The sequence below is a fragment of the Vitis riparia genome, chromosome 5 (genome assembly GCF_004353265.1).
Source record: "Vitis riparia cultivar Riparia Gloire de Montpellier isolate 1030 chromosome 5, EGFV_Vit.rip_1.0, whole genome shotgun sequence".
NCBI classification, from domain to species: Eukaryota; Viridiplantae; Streptophyta; class Magnoliopsida; order Vitales; family Vitaceae; genus Vitis; species Vitis riparia.
In genome coordinates, this window is record NC_048435.1 from 20,326,625 (window position 1) to 20,353,990 (window position 27,366).

Genomic DNA, 27,366 nt, shown 5'->3' on the forward strand with positions numbered 1-27,366 from the left:
GAAATGGGAGAAAAAGGGAAAGAGAATAATGAGTTAAAAAGGGAGATGCTGATTGAGGAAAAGTCTATGAGAGTGTGTGGGTCCACATGTGAGCCTAATCAGAGTTAAGCATCCACCCTCAATCTTGGCTCTATAATTTCAATATTTTATTCATTTTTGCTTCTTCTTCTTTTAAATTTTTAGGGAAAGAGTCATTCACAGCTTTCAAGAATCAAGATGAGGATGAGTTTTGAGGATTTTTTTTTCTTTTTTTCTTTTATGGGTATTTTAAATATTTTGTTCTTGTTGTGTGATTTGGGTTAGGGGGTGGACCAGCTCAATCCACTTCATAATTGAGATGGCCCAAGAAAGAGAGACGAAGAAGAAAAAGAAGGGATGGACCATTTGACCGCCTTATTTGTATCTAGAGTACGAAAAAGAATGGATATATATATATATATATATATATATATATATATATATATATATATATATATATATATATATATATATATATATATATATATATATATAAAGTTTGTGATATGATAATAGTGATGAGAACCAAGTTGTGATAAAATATTCCTAGAAAATATTATTTATATTGAAATGATGAGATTTTGGCATTTATGAAAAAGAGTGATGAGGGGAAAGGTTAGACACGTGATATAATAATATAAATTTTAGTTTTTTTTTTTTTAAAAAAAACAAGTACCAAAATGTCTTGTTTATCACCATATATTCTATATTTGTTATTATATTATATTTTAAAAGTTATTGTCTCATATTACCTATTTTGAATTTGAAGAACATAATTTTTTTAATACACGTAATATTTTTATTGTGTTTCGTAGAGTTATGAAATAAAGCAAATAAACACCTTTTATAAAGTCAAATAAACCAAATCTTCGTATTAGAGAACAATCCAGACCTCCGTATTAGAGTCCCTTTTAAGACAACCTTAGGTTTTTCTTTATTATGATAATATGATGTAACTTATATTTTTCTTTTTATTTATTTGTCATTATTAATAATAATATATATATATATATATATATATATATATATATATTATCTTAAAGTTTTGTTTTATGAAAGGGTTGCAAAAACCTTTTTTCAAATGTTTGGAAGATTTTTTTTCTTATGAAATTTTGAATATGTTTAATAGTGATTTTGTGAGGTGTTTTTAATCTTTTTAACATTTTTATCTCTATTTTATAAATTTAGGAAAAAATTTACATTGATATAAATGATCTTCACAAATTCCCAAGTGTATCCAAATTAATACTATTTTATATTTGAAAATTTTATCTTTAAAATACTTTTATTAAAGATAAAATAATTATAATATTTCTAAATTTTTAATCAAATAAAAATGTAATTGCCATGGTAAAATATAAGACCCTTCCTAAAAAATTATATCCAAATATTCTCAAAAATGTTTAAAAAGCTACCCAAACAAGACTTAAAAACAATAACAGATTCCTCGTAAAGGTCTTGATAAAAGTGCAATAAAATAGTTACAATCTTTTTAAAAAATAAAAAAAAATTAAAAGATGAAAAAAGGCTCTTACCATAATCCCTCGCCCCTGAATTTGGGGGTCTTATTTAGGAATTTATTATATCTTGGAAGCGAGAGAAAGATGCATGTGGATGACCAAGAGACCATTGATTTGATCATGTGCAATGAGCAACCAACAACAATGACCATAGTAGTGAAACCCAAAAGTGCTTCCTAGAATTCGAGGTGATGATTCGTATTAGTGGCCAGTGTTCGTGTGATGTCAAAACCTAAGTATTCTATTATATAAGTCAACTCAAATCTAATACGAATAATAATTATATTAAAAATATAAATCTAAATACTACCTAATTATTAAACAAGTACCACATCATGTAACTCACTTAACTAATTTAATAATTAAATCATTCTATTTAATAATCGAATTGAATTAACTCTAATATAATTTTATATGATTAATGTATCAACCAAACATGTTTACGACTCAATTGACCTATTTATTTAAAATGAGTCAAATACAAGTTAAATAGTTTAAAGTTATATCATTGGGATTATTAAATGGGTTCATTCAGGTCAAATTCATGTTATACAAGTTAACCCACACAAATTTGACTCAAACCCGCAAAAAACATATTGGGTTCGAGTCATTTTGGTAAATTGTATCAAACTTTGTCACCCCTGCATGAAATCACTACTAAGGGGATTCTTATTTAGGGTTTACATGTTTAATTTGAATGTAATCCCAAAACAAAGTTCATAGCAAAGTATACAAGCAACCAATGAATCAAACATGTAATTTAAGGGAACACCAAACAGAAAATATGATGGCAGACATTCTTGTATAAATTTGAAGAGGTTAAGCTACATAAGCCAAACTGGCCTTTCAGTGTTGAACAAGCACAACAATTGGAATTTGGATGCCAAAAATCTGTACAACTAAATTAAACTCAACTCACACTTCTCTTCTCATGACCTAACAGCCTCCTCACATAGACATCCTCATTCCATATCATAAGCATACTCTGAAAAAATGCTTGCAAATCACAGGCATAACCCGAATGTAATTAGGAAATAAAAAGCAATTATTGGTCAGAGTAAAAACCGAACTGCAAAGCCAACAGTAATCAACATTAAGCACGTAATAAATAACCATAATTCGATAAAATAAAAAAAAAAAAAAAAATCTCTTAATACATATAAGATGGAAGTACAGGCAAACATAATACCAGTTACAGTTCTTGTGTACGGTTGCTTGCTGCTAGTGGGATGGCTAATCTGCAGAAGCAATTACTAATTATTATTACATGATTTAGATATTGTAGCATTAAGATCCACACTTTCTTTTGATAAACATTCAAAATGGAAGTCAGGAAGCATTACTATTTCAATCAGAAGCACGAAAAACTAAAGGTTCAGCAACTAAAAATTTCTGAACAAATTGCTTGTTAACGTTTGTTTCATGAAGGAACCAAAATGAAATGCTAAGGGATTTCCATATCCGATAAATTTAACATGTGTAGAAGAAAGAGATAAGTAATTAGTAGATGTGCATGCTAAGCAAAATTAGATGAAAGTATAAATGGACTAGAAATTGTTGAAGTTATACCAAAAGAGGACTTGGCCATGGCATGTAAACAATGCTGGAGGATGTTTTGGGGGACAAAAGAGAAGCAGTACAAGAAATAGGAACACGAGAATTAAGTGGTGAAACCTTAAAGGCAGTGGCTCCAACAGATGTGTGCTGTGCTAGGATAGAAGGGAGTCTGCTGACCATGTGGCAGTTCATATTCCCTCTGTTGGGCATTCACTGGATGGCAAAGAAAGAGATTCCAGACATGCTGGTCGTTCTTTCTTTCTTTCTTTCTTTCTTTTTAACAGAATTTGGTGGCATTGTGTGCTTTCTTGTGACAGTTTATTTTTCTCTGGAGGGCATCCAATAGGTGACTGCCACTGGGCAGCAGCAAAGGTGGGGAAGATGAAGCCTGGGAACAATTGTAGAGGTGAAATTTATTTCCCATATCTCATTGGGGGTGGGGGATGCTGTGCAGCAAGGTTACAGCAAGGATTTCATTTAAGCCACTGCATCAGCAGTCTAGGAAAAGATTCTAGACATGTTGATTATTATTATTATTATTATTCTTTTAAAGAATTTGGCAGGGGTTCTAGGAGCCAAGTCCTATGGCATACAGCTAACCACAATCTTGAGAGGGACAAATACTATAATTTTCTAGGATACAGATGGAACTTAGACTTAGAGGCAAGATAGATTTTGCTTTTTGACTTCACTTCAGACATTTTTTTCCAAAGAGCTTATTGGCATTCCTTTAAGCCAATGCCTCTATCTTTTGAATTGGTTGGGGGCCTGGGGGGTGGCACCATTTGTCCCAATTATGGGGCAAGGATTCCAATGAAGTAAAGGGAGAACAAATTCTTACTTCATTATAAGCAACTTTAGACTCTTTGTTGGATGAATCATGAAAGTTCTACCTCATCATATACTTTGAGTTGGCTAGTATCATACGAGACATAAGGAATATTGAATTATTTAACTATGTCCCTCTTCCCTAAGCTTTGGGAATTCATGAGTCCATGTGACACAGGTTTCATGAAAAGAAAAACCTTCAAAAGAATACATCAGAAAATCATAAGAAAAATAAAAGGCCGACATATATGCAAAGAAAATTTTCAGAAAAACACAATCAAAAAAGGAAGTTCATAAAAACACAAAGCTCAATTCAGACAATCTATAATACGATAAAGTGCAGTATATGTGACAAATTGAGAAAGTTAGCAAGAGATGATGAGTTTAAGGGAGGAGGAGGAGGGGCTCTCAAACTCTGGGTTATTATCCAAAAGATGTGATTTATCAAGTATCTACAATGGCAAGAAAACATAAAAATCATGAACAAGTAATCCTTATCCTCAAGAATCCTTTCTCTTCCCAATCAGAAATCAATGTGCCAGTACCCCCAATTGAGAAGCTTTTCTTGAACTAGAGGTTCATGGTTACAATTGTTCTCAGTGAACACCCAAACAGTATCAAGTGTAAGGGTTTTGAGGGCTTTCCAATGCATTCAGAAAAAGTTCATAGGTTTTTCATAAAAATACTCTGATCTTTTAAAATAACCTCTCAAAGGTTTCTCAATGATTAGGCCAGAAATTATGAGGAGAACCATATCGGAATTATCATAGATTCACATTTATTAGAATTATAGTCATAAAGATGTTATGAGACTAGTTGAAACTAAAAACATGTGATTATCTGGTTTCAAAGTAACTGTTAGTGGTCAACTAGAAATTGCCAATCTTTACTCTCCTTTTTCATCCATTTTTTACTATTTTTTCAATGACTTCTTAGGGTTTTTTTTTTTTTTTTTTTTTTTTGCAAATTTTTGTTTGTACAAAATTAACTTTTAAACACTAATTGTGAGACATCAGCCCAAAAAAGTTTTAGCACCTACATATTAAACAATAGGGTACAAGCAACATCCAATAAATAATGACACTTCTGTTTAGCAACTCCATTTTATTGAGAGGTGTGACCACATCTAGTTTGACGAATAATACCCTCGACTATGACTACTTATTGGGAAAGAAATACGTCGTTGCTTACCTAACGGACAATCTTCACATTCTAACTAAACACATATCCCCACATGAGTATAACTAAGTGCAACTTCACCAAAGATGGATAACCTAAGCAAAATGTCATTAAAAAGAGGGGCGGTAACACTCAATACTGAGGAAGAAGGTTCACCAAGATCCAAATAATACAACCCATCCTTCTCATGCTATGAACCAATCATTCTCTTTATCCCAAGGTCCTGAAAAACATATGAATTAGGAGAAAAAGTTATTGAACAATTTAAGGTTTTAATAACTTTACTTACTGAAAGCAAATTAAATAAAAAATTAGGAATACAGATATTAAATAATAATGATAACAACATGGTAAAATGTTATAAACCATTTTCAAGAACATACTGAGAAGAACCATTAGCTAAAACAATATAATGTTGAACATGTTTGAGATTAGATATGTGAGAATTAGCTTTGGAGTCCATGACCAAGATGAAGCAAATTAGGGTACAAATGCAACATTACTTGAATTAGCAAAAGCAATAGTAAGAAAGAACGGAATAGTAGTTCATAATAAATAGATAAAATCTCTAAAATTGAGTAATAAGCGCATCACATGAACCATCAGTAGAGTACATAATCTAGTTGTACCATATTTCATCTAATAATAAGGTTTGGTATGATTAGAAACATCGCATTTTTCTTTTCTTTTCTTTAGAGGAGCCAAAGTGAAGCTTTGTCTTATAAAGGACCTTAATAATTGGGAATGGGCATAGCAAAAGGCTTTAAAACCACGAAAAATCAAAGTCCAAACTGAACAACAAAAGGCAACCATAAATTCCTCCCTATTGATCTAATAAAGAACGGGTAGAAGAGTTTGGACAAGCCAAAGTGGAGATTTGCCTTATAAAGGACCTTAATTGTCAAGAATGAGCATAGCAACAAGCTTAAAAACCACGAAAAATCAAAGTCGAAACTAAACAACAAAAGGCAATCATAAATTCCTCACCATTGATCTACAAGGGGTTTCAAGCATTTTAATTTTTCCCCATCCACATATAAAAATATGAAAAGCATAGGCCAAAGCAAGGTAATTAATACCATTCAACTTTTTCAATGTAATTGATTTTGGTATCCCATCATCCATGGAAGATTTCAAAACTTAAAGAATCCAAATACAATGAAGCATGAAAAACAAAATCTCTCAAATTGTAACATAAAAGAATAATCTATCAAATGCATAAAAGTACAATTTAGGGGGAACCTAGGATCATGCTCTAATACCAAGTTGAAATTATGAACTTGTGATTCTAGAGTTTAGAAGAAGGAAAAAGAGAAGAGAGAAAAGATAGAAAGGGTTAAGGTTTTTGTCTTCTTAATTTTACTATACTTCTCCGTCTATGTGTATTATTGAATCTAAAAAATAGAAAATACACCTAATATGATATAGCAATAACAATTCCTTTTGGCAAGATGTTTGGCACAAGGATGCTCCTTTAAACAATTCCTTCCCCTTTCTTTTCTCTTTTGCAACTAATAAAGAGGCATGAGTGGCAAAATTTCAAGAGGTTGTAAGCAGGCAAGTTGTTTGAAATTCAAGCTTCATAAGACTAGATAACACTAAGGAGTTACTTAGGAGGCTTCAAGTGTTTCAGATGTGCAACAAGGATGAAGATAAGCTTATTTGGAAGGCCTGAAGGTAGTGTGGGGCTCTTAGGCACCATCAAACGTGGGCTTTTTTTCTTGGGAGGCTGCATGGGACAAAATCCTAGCCTTAAATCAGCTTAAGAAAAGAGGATGGTTGTTGGCTAATCATTATTATTTATGTAAGCATTTAGAATTAGCTAACCACATGCTCATTCCTTGTGGGAAGGCAAGGATCTTTAGCATTTTTTGTGCCTTCCAACCCCCTGTGGAGGGCATCTAGTGAGGACACACGTGAAAATTACGGCCCACACCCCCCTTCACTTTTTCTATGAAATAATTGCTTTAAGATGGCATGCTAATTTTGTGAGCAAAAAAAAGGGAAGCTTTGGAGGATAACTCCTTTTTGCTTGTTTTGGATAATTTTGCAAGAAGATCAAGCACTAAAGGACTCCGTTATTTGTACCCTATTCCAATGGACTCCTCAATATATTCAAGATGGTCATGTATCTTTGTCAAAATTTATCAATCGGTCAAGTGCTAGATAATGGGAGAGTGTGTGATTGAGTGCATGTATAAGGTAGCTTTTTTTGTTGTTTCGGCATTGTTTATGTACCTCCCATCCCATGTACTTAAGAATTTACCCCGCTCTTTCTTATTTATGCTTTTTATATATTCGTGTTTGCTATGAAAAAATAATGATAAACTCTAATAAGACTAAAATAGCAAAGTTTGTATTAAATAAGAACTTTTAGGAAATATCCAAAATAAACTCCTCAAGGATTGCATAATCTTTGGCTACAATTAAAAACCATATTTTTAGTTTACTAAAGTTTTCCTATTTAATTTTTAGGCTGAGAAATATTGGAGAATAAGCAATATTTTAATCAAAATAAGAAGTTTCTAAATACTTTCAATTGATCAAAAGTGGACTTGTACATTGTTAAGAAATAAAGACAAGAAAAGATATAACAAATAATTTTAGAAAATGTGTATCCGAACCTATCAACAAAATGCATAATGCATTGAAGGTCAATAGATTTAAATATACGATTAATAATCACTACAAAAATATTAAGATTTAAATACAATGCATAACTAGTATTCACATTAGGAGGGTGACATTAAAAGCTAGACTATTGGTTGAAATGATAAGCTTAACAATCTATAAGCAAGAACATATGGCTTTAGAGGTTTTACACGCCCAACACTATACTAATAATATCCAAAACCTCGATACCCAATGCTCCCACACTAGGGAATTAATCATGGTAGTCGCTATCTTCAATTATAATATCCTAATATCCATTGTGATGCATTCCTGGAGAATAAGAGGAATGCCCATACAATTTAAATATTAAGACATGAGAAAATTAAGAAACATTACTCATAACTAAACATTAGTAAACAAAAGTGCTTTTTTTCCAATATAATTAATTCACGCTAAATTTGATTTATCATAAATTGTAAAATTTAATTAAGATTTTTGCTTTAGTTTTGTTTTAACTAACTGTTAATTTCTTTAAATTACTGTCTTGAAAACAACCAAATGGAATTCATATCACCTAATTTTTGCATGGCCACTGAATGTAAAATGTAACCAAATTAAATTTCATATGATTAGAATTGAGAAGCACCTTCTAATGTTATTTTTTTTTATATGTAAAATCCATTTAAAAAGAGACGCCAGAAAAGCGACTCAAGGTATACAAACCTATGCACAATATACAAACCTATACACCCACCACCAAAAAGGCCAAAGAAAAAAAAAGAGACCCAAAGACCAACTGGCCCCAAAAACAACCTTAAAAGAATCCCAACCAATCAATAAAATTAACCAAAGATTGAGGGCATTCGACTATAAACAGTTTAGCCTCAGACCATAAAGAGAGGATAAAGGAATATTTCAATCTCTGAATTGACAGGTCATTATCCTTGAAAGCCAATCTATTCCTCGCCTTCCAAACCGTCCAAAAAATATGAAAATGAGCAACTCTCCACACCTTCCTGCGCTTTTTGCTCCCAAAAGAACCATGCTAGCTGAGAAGCATCTCTCTAACTAAAGAGGGCATCACCCAAGACACCCCAACTAAGGTAAAAAGCAACTCATAAGGTCCTTGTTTTTGAACAATGAAGAAGCAAATAGTCTATGGTCTCCTCATTCTCAAGAAACATAAAGCATCTATTTGCCAAGGACCATCCTCTTTTCTGAACAAGATCTAGGGTTAAAGCCTTACCCCATGCTGCCTCCCACGCAAAGAAACTAATTTTAGGTTGTACCCACACATTCCAAATACAGCTAGATGGAAACAAAACAGGGCAATCCGCTTCTAGAGTGAGAAGCAACTTCTAATAATTAAACATTAATAATCTAGGACATCAAGAGGAAGGAAAATGGGCTGCAAAACCTAGAAGAGAAAATAAGTCATCAATTCCTTAGTCCCTCGAATTTTCATACAAGTCAAAGTTTCAAGGAGAATCATGAGAAATTGAAAAAAAGCTATCAACAAGGGAACCATTGTCTAGAATGAGTCTGAAGACAAAGATGTGGCACAATGGTTGGTTCCCCCACTAAAGATCTGTATAGAACCAAATAAAGGATCTTGCCAATGTTACAACAATTATGACAAATGAAAGTTAAGACATCATGAGTTATAGCTTTCCAAGAACATTAATGTCACATCTTGATGACAAATTTATCATTCCACCCATTATTGTGTGAAACATGGATGCCCTTTATCACCCCATATTACAAGAATTCACAAGTTTTAGCAACTCCCACAACCACTTTCCTTGAAAAGCAAGGACTCTTATCAAAGATCCTCAGACCTGAATCCCTCAAGTTTATTGTGTGAACCATGGTTGCCTTCTATTTAGAGATATTCTCCACAAGTGGGAGACAAAAATGAGCTTTTGTAGGTTTGCCACCTGGGGGAAGGTCAGAGTAATTGATCAGACTACTAGATGGACATGCACCCCATCAAGGAAAGCAATTTATAATCAAGCAACCAATTGTTTGCCTAGCTAATGGAAAGTTACAAATTAAAAAACCAATGAGGTCACATGAATAAAAAGCATCTTTTTCACCATTGAGAAATAAATCAATGTTCTACATTTTTGGAATGTCTTTTATATTTCAATATATTTTCAACAAGAAAAGGAACAAACTTGTGCCATCTGACAAAAGCGGATATGGTACAAGATGAGGTGGTGATGACTCTGGAGCTTAACATTCCAATCTGCCTTGAGAAAATGGCAGGCAATGATGAGAAGATTGTTGTAAGACAACAACCTATCTTCAAAGGGAAGGTTCTGATATTGGCAAATAATGATGATGATGAACTTCTGCACAAGGAAAATGGAAAGAGTCATCAGCACAACAGAACAAGCAGAGTTCTGAACACACAAAACAAGAAAAAAAAAAAAAAACGCATTTACAAGAGCTGGAGAAGTCATGACATACTTGATGGATCAGAAGACATGAATTGAGTTCAAGAAGCAGAAGCAGACACATTGGAACAAGTGGAAGACAACACAGAATAGACAAGTGATAGATGACACATACTAATGGATGGAGATGGAGGAAGATATTTGATATTGATGGTGATGAAATTAGTCACAATATCCATGCAAGATTAATGTGCAGGTTTCCTGCAGGCACACCACACCATAGTGTTGCCACCTGCTAAACTTAACTTTTATAAAAAACATTTTTCTTAAAGCTAAATCTTATTACTTTTCAGGTTACATATGTTCAAGTCATGTTTGAAAGAATGTTTGGAGAGCTGCCTCATTGTGTCTTTTCTGGACTTTGTGGAAAGAGAAACCAAAAAGCATTTGAAAATACAGAACTGGCTCGGTCTCTGAAGAGCTTGTTTGTGTTAAATTTGTAGTCTTGGGTTGGGATGTAAATTGCAAAAGGAACAAAGTCTTTATTCAAATTTGTAGATTGGGTGGATCTAATTGAGGGAGGGAGCAGCCTTTTTGTATTTTCCCCCATTTTGGTTATGCCACTTGTTTTCTTTTGTATACCTGTGTACCTTGGTGTATAGACTTTTTAATTAATATATGTTGCATAGGTTTGAGTCATGTTTATTCAGTAGATAACTTTTAGGTATATTTTCAAATTTTAACTTACTAAACCAACCAAGAACCTGGCTGGATTTAGGCCATCAATCCAAATGACTTGTTTTCCAGATTTCTTTCAAAAAAAAATATCAACCAAAAAAGAAAATCGATCCAAAAACAATAACAATTCCACAGATGAGATTAAAAATAAATATTTAATGATAAAATCTGTAAAACCAAAAGCCATAGGAGAAAAGATCAATTAATAACATATTTATTAACAGATAAAAGATGAACGGTTGTTATCGACATATCCACTGATGTATATATATAAATCTTCAATTCATGTGATATTTTACTTCAACAATCTGGGGACCTGAGGTTTTTTAATAGGATATTCTTCTTTGACTCTGCAATTATACCTAAACATTCCTTCTCAACTGCATGCTTCCAAACTATGTATATCTAATTTCCTTCTTTATATGGACCCAATATCTGGATCAACCAACCTGGATTTCAAATCAAGAAAAAGATCTACATCTGGAACTAAATTCCAGGCAAGAGGAATTATCCGGAACTGAACTTTTACAGGTTGAACAGGTCGATGAAAAGGATTTGTAGGGCCAGCTTATCTTCCATCATAAGTAATGCTTGCACCAATTGTTCTATCAATTATAAACATTATATTATTAATTCCAACAAAATTTCAAGTGGTCCAACCATGAAGCGGACATGTTATTCATTTGCCAATTTGCTGAAGAGTATAATCATCCTATCTTTCCCAATTGCTTGGGTGCTTCATTTCCAATCTAGCTCTTGTACAAAGAAATTACAGCCATTGTGACAGAACAGGACATATTTTAAGTTTTTCACCTTCTTATGCATCAACAATCCTATTAGAGCCAACATATGAATATAGAAACTAATTCAGGACATGCAATCGTCCTAGCAAACAAAACCATAACAAGAGAGAAATATCAAAGACCACAATAGATCTTAAAGTTTGTTTACCTCTCATTCCCCTATCCAACCTATCAATTCACCGCGAGGCGCATATCGCTTTGCCATTCGCTCCTCTGCATCAATGTCATTGACCACACCACGGCATCTTGGGAAGCCACAATAACATGCTAGTTGTTCATCAATTGAAAAAAATCTATAACATAAAAAAACAAAGTTAGCACAGAGAAACAGAGAAAGAGGAATATATAGAGCACAAGAAGAGGAGAACCTGTAATCGTAAGTCAGTTCTTCCCATCTCTTAATATCCCTCTTCGCAAAAATAATTATATGGTCATCACCATTAAAACTTATAACTCTCGAATAGCAATTTGGCTGAAAACAACAGAAATAAGAAATTCAGATGAAGAATCAAAATCAAATGACTAGAACTTATATGCTACATCTTTGATTGAGACATGACAGAGAAACATGGGATTTTGCACTCTTTCAAGCGGTCTTGAAATAAACACCAAATGCATGTTCTTCAGTTATCCATTAAGTATACTTCAAGTTATTTGACCAACTAGGGGAACTTGTAAGAGTTCTCTTCTAAGCAATAGAGACATTATTTGAGCAAGAGAATAGAATGAGCAAAACAGAATTAGAGAATACATACTTCACATGAGTGATTAATCAAATGAGCTATGCTTCCTGCCCTTGTGGCATCAATGACGCGTTCATCATCAATACGGAACATATAAGTCCCTGCACCCTGAATGAGAAAATCATTCATAAAACATTCAGTCCTTCAACATTTTCTATATCAGCATCCACATATAACAGTTAAGAAAACTAGCAGGTCCATAATGCTCATGTTGTTCTTAAGGCATATCTTATGCAAACACATGCAAATATCACAATAGTCCCTGATCAAGATAAGAGAGTAACCCAATGGTGCAATTCAAACCAAAATTTCAAAATAGGTAATCAATCAAAAAATATGTAGCAGGAAGTTTTCACATGAGAGCACCCAAAATATAAGAAAAACACCTAGAATACGGCACACACAGAACTGTAAATATATAGTTTAATAAAACAACCTTATTCCAATTATGCATGTTTTGATATACATTATGCATCTGTATTTCCATGTATGCAAGTATGCATGAATGTTCTTAATGGTAGTTTGATCTGTAGTTCTTACATCTACAAAATTTCTTTTCACTTAGTTTAATCTTGGATTAACCAGGATTAAATAAGTATTAGTGAAAAACCATAAATTTAACATTAAAAGTTTGGACTACCTATTCAACCCTCCCCTCTCCTCTAGGTGGTTCCATGACCCAAGAATACAATTTGAGATACAAATGAAGGTCATAATCACATCCAAATGCATGGTTCCAATAAAATATGACTCAAGTAGAACACCCTAACACAAGCAGGCTTTGCACTAATTAAACAAATTCAAGCAGGGTTACATTCTAGATCAAGCAGCTCAAAGAGAGAATTTTGTAGGAAATTTGTTTTCCAGCCAAAGAAAGAAACCTGGATAAATAGGATAACGCAGTTTGCTTCGGATCACCTCTTCCTATCTAGAATGATACTCCAGCATGCCCACACCATTAACCCCAAATTTTGCATACTCACCAACAAGAGTACCATTTCTTTATCTAGCTTGTTCAAGTGGCAAATTTTCTCCCTAACATCAATATCTCTGACCCCAATCTAAAAGCTAGTCTCACCTCCAAGGAAGATGAGATTGATGATTCACTTACAGTCAGATAAGAAAATAAAAGTAAACAAACAAAAAAAAGGCCTCCCGATTTCTTTCACAAACAAAGGATTTAGCTTTTCGAAGTGCCTGAAAACATTGTTTGAGCAGAACCAGCAAAGCATTTAAAATTTCAACTAAAAACATTAACCTTGGAATAATCAAGAATGCTCTTAAAAGTCTACAATGAGCAGCTTTACTTTCAAATAGTCAAAGGTTCAATATGCCCTCAGAAACCCCTTTTTTTATAGGTAATATGCCCTCAGAAACTTACAAAATGACTCAAAAATTCTTGATCTTCACAGTATCTTATGGAGGTATCATGGCATGGAGTGTCACTGTGACAACATCTTAGTTATTGTTAAGCATCATCAAACCAACAGATCAGCCTTGGTAGAAGAAATAAATGCTGAAAGTAGCACAATCAGAGATGAAAAAATTAATGGCATTGAGTTCAATTTAAACAACACCTTTCATCATATGAAAACACAGGGATCATGTCTATATATTTACTCCCACTGGAAGGCCAGACAATCTAACAATTTGAAAAACAAATTTAAGGGGGTGCTATTATCATGCAGACTTAATCTTTCATGGTTCAAGTTTTGAACATGTCCCTCTTATGGTTTATAGTCATACTATCAGCAATGCAGGCACACAAATAGGCTCTCCAATGGAATACTTTTACATACCACCAATGAATTGTATATGAGTCGTTCTCTCCTGTCAGCTATTGAGGGTCTAACAAGTTCGCCTGTATATTCAATAACCTGCAGCAAATTAATTTTTTACCAACCATTTCAGGTGTGATATGATTTTGAAACAAATTAGACTTTTCTCGGCAAGAAAATCAGCCTACCATATCTCCCGCTCTATGTGGCTGCTTCGCAAATATGCCAAATCCATGTATTCCTGATTTTCCTAGATCCAATAGCAACCCAATGATCAGACAAGCAGAAATCAACTTAATACCAAAAAAATTTCATCACTCTCCGACTCAACAAAAAGGAAGATTTAAAAGAAAATGAATTGATTAATATAGTGTGAGATAAAACAGCAACATGATATAAAAGTTAAAACACAGGATTGAACAATGGGCTAAGGAACATCAAATTACAAAATGCTGGGTATTTTGTAATGCACTGTAGGTTAAACAATGATGAAGACCAATGACATGATAGGCTGAACCGCTGGAGATAAGTTATTGGTAAAAAGTGGACTAGGGAAACAATAAAACATAGATATAAACAAAAAGCAAGTATTGCAAGGTGAAAATGGACAGGGAAAACAACAAGTTATGGAAATAAATACATATCAAATATTGCAAATATAACATCAGCATTAAACTTAAAATTTCGTATGATGCTTCCAAAAGTAAACCTTTAAAAAAACAAAAGTTAATGCTTACCAAAAGCCAGTCTCTTTCTGAAGGTCTCCCTCATGTAATTATATTTCTCAACCATAGAGAGTATGCTCTTAGGAGCATCAAGCTGAGAGGCTTTTATTTTTTGATTTCTGAAGGAAAATTTAGAACCTGAGAGTGCACTAGAAGATAATGGATTCCCCAAGGATTCATGTTGACAGTAACCACCAACCAAATATGGCCTATTATCTACAAACAACCGCTTCAAGGATGCAGCAGCAAGGGCTTCAGGTTCTTTCCGACCTCTTCTCCCAAAATGGTTATAAGGCTCTGTGCAATAAACCCAAGTAGCACATAATTATACATAAATTTTTTTATATTACAAATTTGACAAACTTAAATACCAAATGCAAAATAAACCAAGTGGCATCAACTAAATCAACACCATGACTAGATAAATAGAGCTACAACTAATAAAAGAAACCAATATCTATGACTTGTTAAACAAAAAATATTTGCTGAGTTTTTCTCAAAATTGATAGATGCCTGTCCATACACACACTCTTAGATGTTAAATACATTGGTAAGAAATGATTGGTCACAGTTGCATTTCAAAATATATTAGAACTATAAACTACCATACCAGTGCGAGCACAGCCTGATGGATTAGAAGGCGGGTCATAGTCAGAACATTGACGAGCCACTTGCCCAATCCGTTCATCAAAAGCTGTACGCTCATTAGATGGCTGTCTATGCTTCTTGCAGAAGGAAAGTAGTCGAATGCACTGATCATCCTCATCATCCTCTACGGAAATCAGATGGAGTCTATCCTCATCCTCAAGCTGTGCAAACACAAAATAAGAAAAGTGAAAGAGAGCATAAGAGCATAAGAGCATATAGAATATACAACAGGTATTCCTTAAAAAACATAATAAGGAGAAAGAACCTACTTCAACACAAAGGCCCGCAGCACGTGCACAAAGTGGGTGATAAGCTACACGACAAGTACTGTTTGAACACTGCAGGCAATCACCATTTTAAAATAAAAATAAAAAATAAAATCATTATTAGCATAACAAACAAATCAATTTTGAAATTTTTTAAGTATAAATAAACAATTTAAGAAATAGGATTAGATCACAATCAGCTAAACTGCAATGCATCAACAAAAAATGCTAGTATCATCTAAATTCTTGAAAGCATGGACCAGTTTCTCTATTTGTATATCACACACCATAGCATTTACTAGATTGTATGGAATACCATGAGGTTAGGCAAACTTTATTTTTCCAAATAAATTGGAAATAATTTAAGAAAATAGATGCCATTATCCATTACTCAAAGTGAAATATATAACAACCTATCATCATTTCCATTTGAAAGTCGGTCCTCAACAACATATGCCATTGACATCATTTCTATTTAAAATTGGTTTTTTTTATTAGAAATGAAGAAAATTATATTAATAGAAGAAAAGATACAAGAGAAAGAGAAGAAAACAAGAGAAGGATGAGAGGTCCTTCCCACAAAAATAAAAACTGAACAAAGTAAAAACCACCCAACTTTAGAGAACTAAAGCAAAGAGAAACCCCAACACTCTCAAACTTTTGAAGCACAAACCGCAACTCAATTGAGTTGTAAAACACTTAGAGGAACTCCTCTAAAAGATGCAGTACAAGAGGCCCAAAGAGAGGAAAAGAACAGAATCAAGTCCCATAACATCTCTTCCGTTCTCCCCTTATCCTCAAAAATCCTATTGTTTCTCTTTTGCCACACCATCCATAACAAAGTAAGGCGAGCGATTTGCCAAAGTGTGTTGCCTCTTAATGAATTCCCCAAACCTTTAAAAGCAATAACCAACATGTCCTCAATACTCCTTGGAAGGACCCAAGCCAACCCTGCTAGATTGAACAACTTGTGTCAGAGTCCAATGGTAACAGGACAATGAAGAAAAATATGGTTGATCGATTCTCCATTTCCTTTGCAAAGAATGCACCATTGAGGATAGAGGGATTTGTAAGGTCTTCTCAATTGCAACTTGTCATTGGTGTTTACCTTCCCATGTACTACTAACCAAGCGAGGGCCTTAACCTTTGAGGGGGCTTTTGAGCTCTACAAGAACTTGACCGGAAGGAACAAGATAGGATTTGAGACTTTTGACAAGGCCAAGAAAAAAGATTTCACTAAAAACAAGCTTGATGATGACAAAGACCACGCTCTTGAATCTACCAAAGAAGGAAAGAAAAACACTGAACTAAGGGAGAACATTAATTTTTGAAGGAGATCAATTTCTGAATCAGTAAGATTGCGATGAAAATTAAAATTCCAAGACAGTGGAAAAGAATTGCCAAAGACATTTGAGACAGTGAGGTTTTTCACAGAAATAACTCTATAAAGACCAACAAATTAAGAGCACAAAGTTTGGTTACCCCACCAAAGATCTTCCCAAAAACGAATTCTCTCCCCATTCCCCACCACTAGGCGGACAAAAGGGGAAAAATCCTGGAAAACTTGAGCAACAGTCTTCCAAGGACATCTGTGTGACCATCTAACCACCATGTTGGCGTCCCATCCATTAGGATGTTTCCCATAAATACTCGCAATAACCTTATGCCAAAGACCACTCCTTTCTCTAGGGAACCTCTAAAGCCATTTCCCTAAAAAGGCAATATTTCTCAAAGAAGTCTTCCCAAAACCCAAACCTCCCAACTCCTTTGGTCTACTAACAACATCCCTTCCGATAAGATGATCTTTCTTCCCTTCCCCCACCCCAGCCCAAAGAAAATCCCTTTGCAGCTTCTCAATCTTCGAGGCTATTGATATTGGGATTTTGAAGAGGGAGAGGAAGTAACTAGGGATGTGAGACAGACTTGACTGAATTAAAGTAATCCTCCATCCCAAAGACAAAAAGGCATGTTTCCAATCATCCAGCCTCCTCGAAATTCTCTCAACCACCAGATCCCAAAAGTCTATTGTCTTTAGGTTCCCTCCCAATGGAAGACCTAAATAGGACAAAGGTCACTCTAACACTCTACAATCAAAAACCAAGGCCAAACTAGACAACAACTCCTGCCTTGTATTAATATCTGAAATTGTGTTTTTTTCTAAGTTGATTTTTAAACCTGATACTTGCCCAAAAACCAAAAGGACAATCTTGAGGTTTTGAAGATGTTCCAGAGAGGCTTTAGAGAAAAAGATGGTGTCATCTGCAAACTATAGCAAAGACACTCTAGTCCTATCCCTCCCCACAAAGAAACCCTCAGTTAGCCCAATTTCATATGCTCTGATCATCAACCTACTTAGAACATCTGCTACTAAAGTAAAAAGGAAAGAAGAAAGGGAGTCTCCTTGTCTCAAACCTCTAGAGACCTTAATCCAACCCTTTGCATTCCCATTAACTAAGATTGCAAAACTTGATGAAGATAAACATCCCCTTATCCAATATCTCCATTTTGGGTTGAACTCCTTCCTTTCTAGCACATGGTCTAAAAAGCCCCAATCCATATGATCATAGGTCTTCTCAAAATCGATTTTGAAGACTATCCCTTCCCAAAGTTGTGAAAGGCGCGCCTTAGGGCGGCACTACGCCACCCTCTAGCTCCTCGCCTGAAGGCAAGCGACGCCCCTTCACGAAGGCGCCGCTTAGGCGCGTAAGATGGTCGCCTAACTCACCTCCGACCAGGTACGCCCTCCTTCTCCTTCTCCTTCTCCTTCTTCTTCTTCTTCTTCTTCATCTTTCGTCAAGTTGTAGAGGGCTGGGTTGAGCCCTAATTTTTTTTTTATTTTGTGGGTCCAAAACGGTGTCATTTTGGCCCATATTAATTTTAAAGGAACAGGCCAACACGAAGTCATTTTGGAGCCTGTTCCTTTAAAAAAAAAAAAAAAAAAAAAGCCAAAACGATGTCGTTTTGGCCTGTTCTTCCTTTCCAACCCCCTTTTCTAGTCTTTCTCAACCCGAGACCACTCCCAATCGTGCCCTAGCCTCAGCCGTGCTGGAGAAGTGAAGAAGAAAAAAAAAATAGAGGGAAAATAGTCACGTACCTTCTGGACCTCGGTATTTTTCTCTTTTCTTCACTTTTTTGCATTTTTTTTCCATTCTTATCTCATAACTCTCATTGGCAATTTTTTTTTTAAATATAAATATTGTATTTTGACATAAAGATTTTAGTAAATAAAAATAAATAAACAAAAAACACTCATATGCATATTTGTTGTTAATGTGATATGCATTTTTTTTCAATTTTTTTTAATTTAATTTTAATTATTTTATTGTAAAGTATAGATAATTTGTTTGCAAGATGGATAATGAGTAAAACTCAAGTGGACTCTTGTGGAAGTGGAAGAAGAGATCCCGGATGGAAATATGCTCGTTTGGTTAATGAAAAATATTTGAACACCATCATATGCATTTTTTGTGATAAAGTAACCAAATGAGGCATATATAGACACAAACATCTTGTTGGTGGATATAGAAATGCTAAAAAGTGTAAAAAATGTCCGGAACATGTTAGAGAAGAAATGGAAGAGTTTATGAGTTCCAAGAAAAATTAAAAAAAGCAAATGAATATGGGGAGCGAAGAGGTTAATGAAGCTTTGTTTGGTTTGGAAGATGAAGATTTTGGTGAGGAGATTAATAGTAGAACGAATGTCACCAACATTTCTAGTGGAGGTAGTAACCGAGGAGAAAGTGGTGGTAGGATATTTTCTTCAAAAAAACCAAAACAAAAAGGTCCTATGGATCATTTTTTCACTCCTAATGCAGAGATGGTGGTTCAAAATCGAAGGAGTGGAAAGATGAATCAAACTACCATCAATGATGCCTACAAAAAGGAAGCAAGAGAAAGAGTTTGTATGTTTATCACAAGATGGATGTATGAGACTGCTATTCCATTTAATGCAGTCACATATCCGAGTTTCCAACCAATGATTGAGACTATTGGCCAATATGATGTGGGTATGAAGGGACCAACTTTTCATGAGGTAAAGAGTTACTAACTTTAAGAAAGAATTGGCTCTCACAAAAGATTTGATGAAAGATCATATGGTGGAATGGGGAAAAAATGGATGTTCAATTACGTCGGATGGATGAATCAATAGGAAAGAGAGAACTTTGGTGAACTTCTTGGTTAATTGTTCAAAGGGAACCATGTTCATGCAATCCATTGATGCTTCTTCAAAGATTAAGACAGGAGAAAAGATGTTTGAGTTACTTGACAAATGGGTAGAGTAAGTTGGTGAGGAGAATGCTATTCAAGTTATAACAGATAATCACTCAAGTTATGTGATGACAGGTAATAAATACTATTTCTTGAATTTTTATTTACTTTTAAATTTTGAATTATTTATCTTGAAAACTTATGTAAATTTATTATCTACAATGTCACATAAGGAGGTTGTTAGAATTAAAGCGCCCACATTTGTATTGGACACCATGTGTTGCATATTGCCTTGACTTGATGTTGGAAGATAGTGCAAAGCTACCAAACATCAAGAGGACATTGGAGAGGGCTATATCACTAAATGGGTATATTTATAATCGCTTAGGGCTACTCAACATGATGAAGCGGTTTACTAGATAAAGGGAATTGCTTAGGCCTGCTAAGACTCGGTTTGCAACTGCTTTCATCACATTATCGCGATTGCATGAACAAAAAAACAACTTGAGGAAGATGTTTACAAGCTCAAATTGGTCAGATAGTAAATGGGCAAAAAAGCATAAAGGGAAAACTATAGCCAACATAGTTCTAATGCCTTCATTTTGGAACACTATTGTGTTTTGCTTAAAGGTTTCGAGTCCCCTAGTTCGTGTGCTTCATTTGGTTGATGGTGAAAAAAAAGCTCCTATGGGATACATCTATGAGGCCCTGAATAGAGCTAAGGGTACAATTGTGAGAAGTTTTAATGGAAATGAAGAAAAATACAAAGAAATCTTGAACATCATTGATAAGAGGTGGGAGATTCAGCTTCATTAGCCTTTGCATGCAGCAGGGTACTTTTTGAACCCGGAATTCTTCTATGATAAACCAGAAATAGAGCATGATGCAGAGATTATGAGTGATTTTTATAAATGCATCTTAACAAGAGACCCTGCTAAACAAGAAAAAGTTCTGGCCGAAGTGTGTTTGTTCACAAATGCCCAAGGACTATTCGGGAATGAGTTAGTTGTTAGGACAAGAAAGACTAGAGCACCAGGTTGGTTATTTCGTTTTGTTTATTTAAATTATTAGATTGTATTTTTGCTAAAATAGGTGAATTGTTTCACTAAATTGTTAATATTTATACTACAGTTGAATGGTGGGCTGCATATGGAGCTTCAACTCCAAATTTGCAAAGGTTTGCAATGAAAGTTTTCAACTTAACATGCAGCGCATCAAGTTGTGAACGGAATTGGAGCATCTTTGAAAATGTAAGTGACCAAAATAATTACAAGTAATAGTCTAATAGAGTCTTAAATGTAACTTAAAAGTTAAAACTTTAAAATATATTCATGAGTTTATGAATTTTTGCAGATTCATAGCAAGAGGAGAAATAGGTTAGATCATCAAGGCTTGAATGATTTGGTATACATTAAGTATAATCGAGCCTTGAAGAGAAGATACAATGAACGTGACACCATTGACCCAATTTCTTTGAAAGATATAGATGATAGCAATGAATGGTTGATAGGAAAAATGGAAGATGAGGATCCTCATGGAGGTGCACAAGATGATTTTGTATTTGATGATGATAATTTGACATGGGGTGATGTTGCTAGAGCTACTAGAGCTGAGAAGGCCAGGTTTGATACTAGAGCTAGAGCTAGAGGAAGCTCAAGCATAATACCACCAACGAGGGGGATAGCTTCAAGTTCTAGAACTTTGCCTTCTCATTCACTAATAGATGAGAATGAAGATGGAGACATGGTTGATTCAGCAGATGAAGAAGATGGGGAAGGCTACAAATGTGGTGATGGAAATGATGATGATGATGATTTTGTTGATTTAGAGGAGGAGTGATGATTGCTTGTTGTGGACAAATTTGTTATTTAAGTGTTTTTTAATGATGTTTTTGAATTGTGGACAAATTTCATGTTTTGGACCTTTTGGTTTGGAAACTTTGGATTTGGATATGTATTAGGTTATTAGCAATATGGATTTGGATTTGTTTTTATGCTTGGAGTTCTTTATTTTTATGTTTTTTGTTGATTAAATTGAAGTTTTGGATGATATTTGATGATTTATGTGTTTAGGACAAATAAATGATTGTTAAATTTGATTATATTATATAAAAATATATATGTAAATTAGGGTGCGTCTCACTTCACTAAAGCCTGCACCTTAGGTGCGCCTTGCGCCTCAGGCTCCATGACTTCTTTGCGCCTTGGTGCGCCTTGAGCCTTTTAAAACTATGTCCCTTCCTCCCCTGACCTTCTTTTCTCATCCACTTCATTGGCTATCAACACAACATCCAGAATGTGTCTCCCTTCAACAAAGGCTCCTTGAGAGCCAGAGATTGTTTCATGGAGGATTATCTTATATAAACTTGTAACCAAGCTAATAGGTCTATAATCTGAGATTTTAAAAGTTTGGCTTTTCTTAGGCACCATAGCAATGAAGGTCGCATTTGTACTTTGATTTATTATCCCATTGGTATGGAACTCAAGAAACACCCTCATGAGATCCTCTTTGATCACATCCCAACACTCTTGATATACAACAATAGTAAAACCATCAGGACCAGGGGCTTCAATTGAAAAACTGTCAATCGTAACTCCTCTTCAGAAAAAGGTTTGTCCAACCAAACCATACTCTCTCTAGAAATAAGGACCCAATCTAAACCTCCAAGAAGCACCTTCGGGATTAGAATAGAGTTTCCCAAAGAAATTTACAATCTCCTCAGAGATAACCTCAATGTTGCTTAAAGTCATCCCCCTCTCAGAAATCAGAGACTTAATGAACTTCCTGCTTCGCCTTCCATTGGCCATTCTATGAAAGAACTTAGAATTGCAATCCCCTTCTTTAATGCACTTGACCCTAGATTTTTGTCTCCAATGAACCTCTTCCTTTAATAACAAATCCTCTAGCTCCCTTCTTCTTAAGGTCCTTTCTGATACCAAATCAAGATTCAAATTCCCTTCTTGTTCAATTAGACCAATTCTACCTAAGTCCGAAAGAATGAACTTTTTCTTCTCTCTTAAATCTCTAAAGGCAACTTTATTCCAATCTTTCAACTTTGATTTAACAAACTTTAATTTCCTCATGAACTTGTGACCTTCCCAACCTTCAACCGCACACTCTTGCTACCAAGCACTAAATTTCTCCTTAAACTCAAGATGAAGCAACCACATATTCTCAAATCTGAAAGGAGTCGGACCCCATTTTAAAGGATTAGTTTCCAAACAAATTGGGCTATGATCTGAGGTCCATCTAGGAAACGCCTCTTGAAGACTTTGAGAGAAAAAAGAATCTCACTCAGAAGAAAACAAAAACCTATCCAACCTCTTGCAAATAGGAGCAACTTGCATGTTTAACCAAGTAAAAGTTGCATTTCTTAGAGGGGGATCCAACAAACCACTCTCCCTTATAAACTCGTCAAAACACCTCATGTTGAATGTTAACCTAGAATCACCCAGTTTCTTAGAGATCCTCCTGATTACATTAAAATCCCCTCCTACACACCACATTGGGAAAGTTAGACCATACAGGTCTTGAAGCTCCAACCAAAAGTCCTTCCTCCACAAAGGCTTATTCGGGCCATACACTGAAGTTAACCAAAAAGACCCTTCCTCACCAGAGTTCAACTTCACAGATACAGAGAAAGATCCTAACACCTTCTCTATACACTTGAACTTATTTGAATCCCACATAATCACAATCCCCCCTGAAGCTCCACAAGCAGGAAGAACAGCCCACTACATGCTTCTACCTTCCCAAACACTACTCACAAACCTCTTATCCCAAGTTTCTCTCTTTGTTTCCTGAAGCATCACAACATCTAGATTTTAAGAACTTAAAAACCTTCTGGCAATCCTCCTTTTCTTCTTGGAACCTAATCCTCTTGTATTCCAACTTAAGATCTTCATGTAAACAAAAAAAACCTAACACAAGCTACAACCAAACCTAAGCCTCTCCTTGGTTCTGCAATCATTTTTTCTCTTCCTTCTGAAATAGACATTGTTTGCAGAAGGAGTACTCCTGCTCTCTACTGCCACACCTTTTCCATTATCTCTGACAATTTTAATCCTCAAACTCTCCAAAAGCGACTGAACCTTGACTATCTTCCTAGGCGTGAAGCCCTCAATCTAAAAACCTTCCAACGGGAGGGTGGGAGGTTCTGGATCTGGGGATGAAACCTTACCTAAGATGCAAAGCTCCTTTGGGCTACTAAGTGATTCCCTAAGGAATGGACAGTCTTTAAAATTTTGGTCAGAGACTTCTAAGAGGAACGCCATACCTTCATAAAAGGGCACGCCAACACGACGGCTAAGCTCAACACCAGGAGAATTCGAAAAGGGAACAACTTGAGAAGCAAAGTTTGACTCCAGCGGAATCGAAAAAAAAGGGTTGGCACCGAAAAGAGGTAACAGCAGAAACAGAGGAGACGGAAAGAGATTTTGGAACAAAAGCCCCAGCCAAAGGATGAACCTGCTCAGAGGAAGCTAAGAAAGAAAGACACACCTTGTTAACCAAACTACAACGCGAAAGCCCTTCGTCTCCCTTTGTCTCCTCAGTGATATCTTGGGAAATCTCTAGAATAGGAGAAAGAACGCCCTTATTGGAGACTAAACTGCATTGAAAAATGGCTAGATTTGCTTCCGCTGAACCACCCCCATCTAGGTTATGTTTCGGTGCAAAAGACGACACCTTTAGGCTCGGAGGCCAACTTCTTGCTTTGCACCTTGCAGAGACTGAGGGGCCTTTTATCTTTGATGACTCTTGAGAGTGAACAATCGACATTACCTCCTTTGTGGAGGATCCTGAGCACTGGAACTTTGAGGACGAAGGCGCTACAGGGCCGCCATTAGAAAATCCTGCTTCTGTTTTGTGGGCTGGACCAGCAGGAGGCCCAAAACTCTTCGCCCCAAACTGGCCCTAACAGATCAGGCTTTAAACAAGGCATCTGGCTTTGTTGGCCCAATAACGCTTCCCACCGCTAGGCCTAAGAGACTCCCTCCCCAGCCTTTATCCACCAAATTTGAAACTGAAGAACGAGAACGGGAACGATGAAGAGGCCTCCAGTTGTAGCACTCATTGTCCCTAGTAGTAGAACGCCGCCCCGCAACATTCTTTGGCCTCTGAGAAACGCAACCTCCCACTGACATCAACTCGTCCTTGCTAAGAGTTGACTCAGACCTGAGAAGGTCATCTCCTTCAACTTCTCCGATGGCTGAAACTGCTATCGTGAATGACCAGGCCCCATCTTCCACTTCTAGCAGAGCGGATAGCACAACATTTGGAAGCATTTCCACCCACAACTTAACCTTTGACAGGTTTACAAGCTTCAAAGAGTCCCGTGCCACCTTCGTTACCTTCCCCCACTTTTGCAAAATGTATCTCAGCTGAACCTCGTCCCACAAATGAAAAGGAAGGCCTCTTAGTTCTAACCAACCCCTTCTAAATTTTCCGAATACAACTGTATTTTCTCTCGGCGACCATCTCCTCAAAAAAACAAGCCCTCCTCTCACTGATAAACTCCCTTGATCTTGAAACCAATCAGCTCTCCTTGCAGAATCCACAAAAAAACACCCCTTGTAAGCGGAAATAGGGGTTACAGACACTATTCCTTTCATACCCATCATTTTTGCAATAGCTTTTCCTACATAAAACCAATCTTGAACTTTTCCTTTACTTTCACAAATTACAGCTTTGCCCCATTTTCCAACTAGCAACAAAGCTCCGTTCCTAGGTCCTTCCTCTGCAACCACATCTGCATAGGACCGACCTCCTCTGTAAATGCCCTTACTCACCTGAGAATCTTCAATCGTCTCCTTCAAGGCTCTTACAGCTTGATCAGACAAGTCTTGCATTGAAGAAATCACCTTCCTAAGGGCTTCCCACCCATTGCCTTTAACACCCTTAGGAACAACTAGAACTAAAGGTTTCCTCTTTGTAACAAATTCTGTAATTTTGATAAATCTCCCTCTACTATTGAAACAAATCTTCATCAAATGAGTCCTAGTCTTGCCCCTAATCTTTCAAATAAAACCCTGGAAGCCTCCAACTCCACAGCTTTCTTCAAATGCTCTGACAACCAATCCAACTCCTCTCCAAAACCTTGACTTCTCTCTGTTATTAAGATCCAGGTTCCCCCATTGGAGCCTTCAAACTTTACTTGGAAAGCCTTTTTCTCCACTTCAAAAAACTTTGCCATAAATGTCTTGCAATTTTGATATTCAATTTTGACTTCTTTTACCCCTTATTTAAAAAACCTATTTAAAATTGTTCAAAATAATTAAGCATAGTTTCTACATTAAAATATAAAATTTTGCATTAAGAAGCAATCATTTCCATCTTCCTATTATCATAAAGAAATCATGCAGCTCTAGATGCACATTGCATAACTTTTGTAGCTAAAGTTGCAATATGTGAGGCATATTAATATCTCATCTATGAGTTAACATATCCTTGAAATTTCAATTTCCATGTTCCAATTTCAAAGTCCATAAATCTTAACCATCAAATAAAAAGTAGGGAGATGCACTCAACTCTTTAGAGGCTATTGTCTGATGTTTCCTTATCAAGTAAAGGACTACATACCAAAAAATGAAATTTGGATCAGTCTTAAAACCTCTAATAACATTGACTTAAGTTTTTTGGAACAGATCGTCTGGTTTGACGGGTGAGTAATAGGTTGCTCGGTGCCTTAGAGGATTCATCTATACAATTGTAGTGATGGGGATCAAGACAAATCAGTTCATAGGAGATGAGAAGGATTTCTATTTGCCTTAAAATTAAGATTTCTATTCTTATTAAAATTAGCTTTTTAATTTACTTTTAATTATTATTACTTCAGTATTTCAACTAGAATTAAAATTGCATTTCCTTTATGATTAGTATCTCTAATTCCATATCTAATTATGACAAAATAGATAATTATTTATTTTGTCAAATATGCAGAAAATTTGTGTCTTTTTCTCTCTTTTTATTCTCTCATAATTACTCATCTAATTTCTCCTTCTCTTTTCACCTAATTCTTTTCTTAGCCAATTTCCCTTCTATATAAAAAAAAATGATCTTGTTGTCCTACATAGAGTTATCAGCTTCCGAGATTTTAGCAGGAGAGTGCAAAGTGAAATCCTGCAGGTTGCACATTCCTTGCTATTGGAAAATGTGAATTGAGAATGGAACATCCTAATCTTCTTAGATGGATACTACCAGATTGGCATATGGGATAAATGAGTTCCCAATCTCCTTTTCTGTAGACCACAATCTCGTCCTCTTTTGTATATGCTTCCTTAGACACTAATTGCTATTTTCAGTTCTCAACGATGGATTGCATTTATCTCCTTCGGTTCCAGAT

General features: G+C 35.4%; 1 protein-coding gene across 8 annotated transcripts in view; it reads right to left on the reverse strand.

Moving 5' to 3' along the window:
* Nucleotides 1-2,316: 2,316 nt before the first annotated feature.
* Nucleotides 2,317-27,366, reverse strand: part of LOC117914397 (histone H3-lysine(4) N-trimethyltransferase ATX1) — a 43,982-nt gene continuing 18,932 nt past the window's right edge. For 2 of the 8 annotated variants that reach the window (XR_004651279.1, XR_004651273.1), the window contains exons 17-28: nt 15,819-15,887; nt 15,512-15,710; nt 14,914-15,198; nt 14,365-14,426; nt 14,198-14,275; nt 12,411-12,506; nt 12,024-12,127; nt 11,804-11,948; nt 9,893-10,069; nt 5,259-5,325; nt 2,728-2,776; nt 2,317-2,523 (exon numbers count right to left, since the gene is read on the reverse strand). Coding sequence is in view for 2 of the 8 variants with exons in the window: in XM_034829739.1 (XP_034685630.1) it covers nt 11,807-11,948; nt 12,024-12,127; nt 12,411-12,506; nt 14,198-14,275; nt 14,365-14,426; nt 14,914-15,198; nt 15,512-15,710; nt 15,819-15,887 (1,035 nt within the window). In the remaining 6 variants the exon portion in view is untranslated. Of the gene's footprint in view, nt 2,524-2,588; nt 2,608-2,727; nt 2,777-4,937; nt 5,326-9,310; nt 9,653-9,778; nt 10,070-11,803; nt 11,949-12,023; nt 12,128-12,410; nt 12,507-14,197; nt 14,276-14,364; nt 14,427-14,913; nt 15,199-15,511; nt 15,711-15,818; nt 15,888-27,366 lie in introns of those variants that run through there. The other 6 variants (XR_004651276.1, XR_004651274.1, XR_004651278.1 and 3 more) reach the window with 6 other exon arrangements.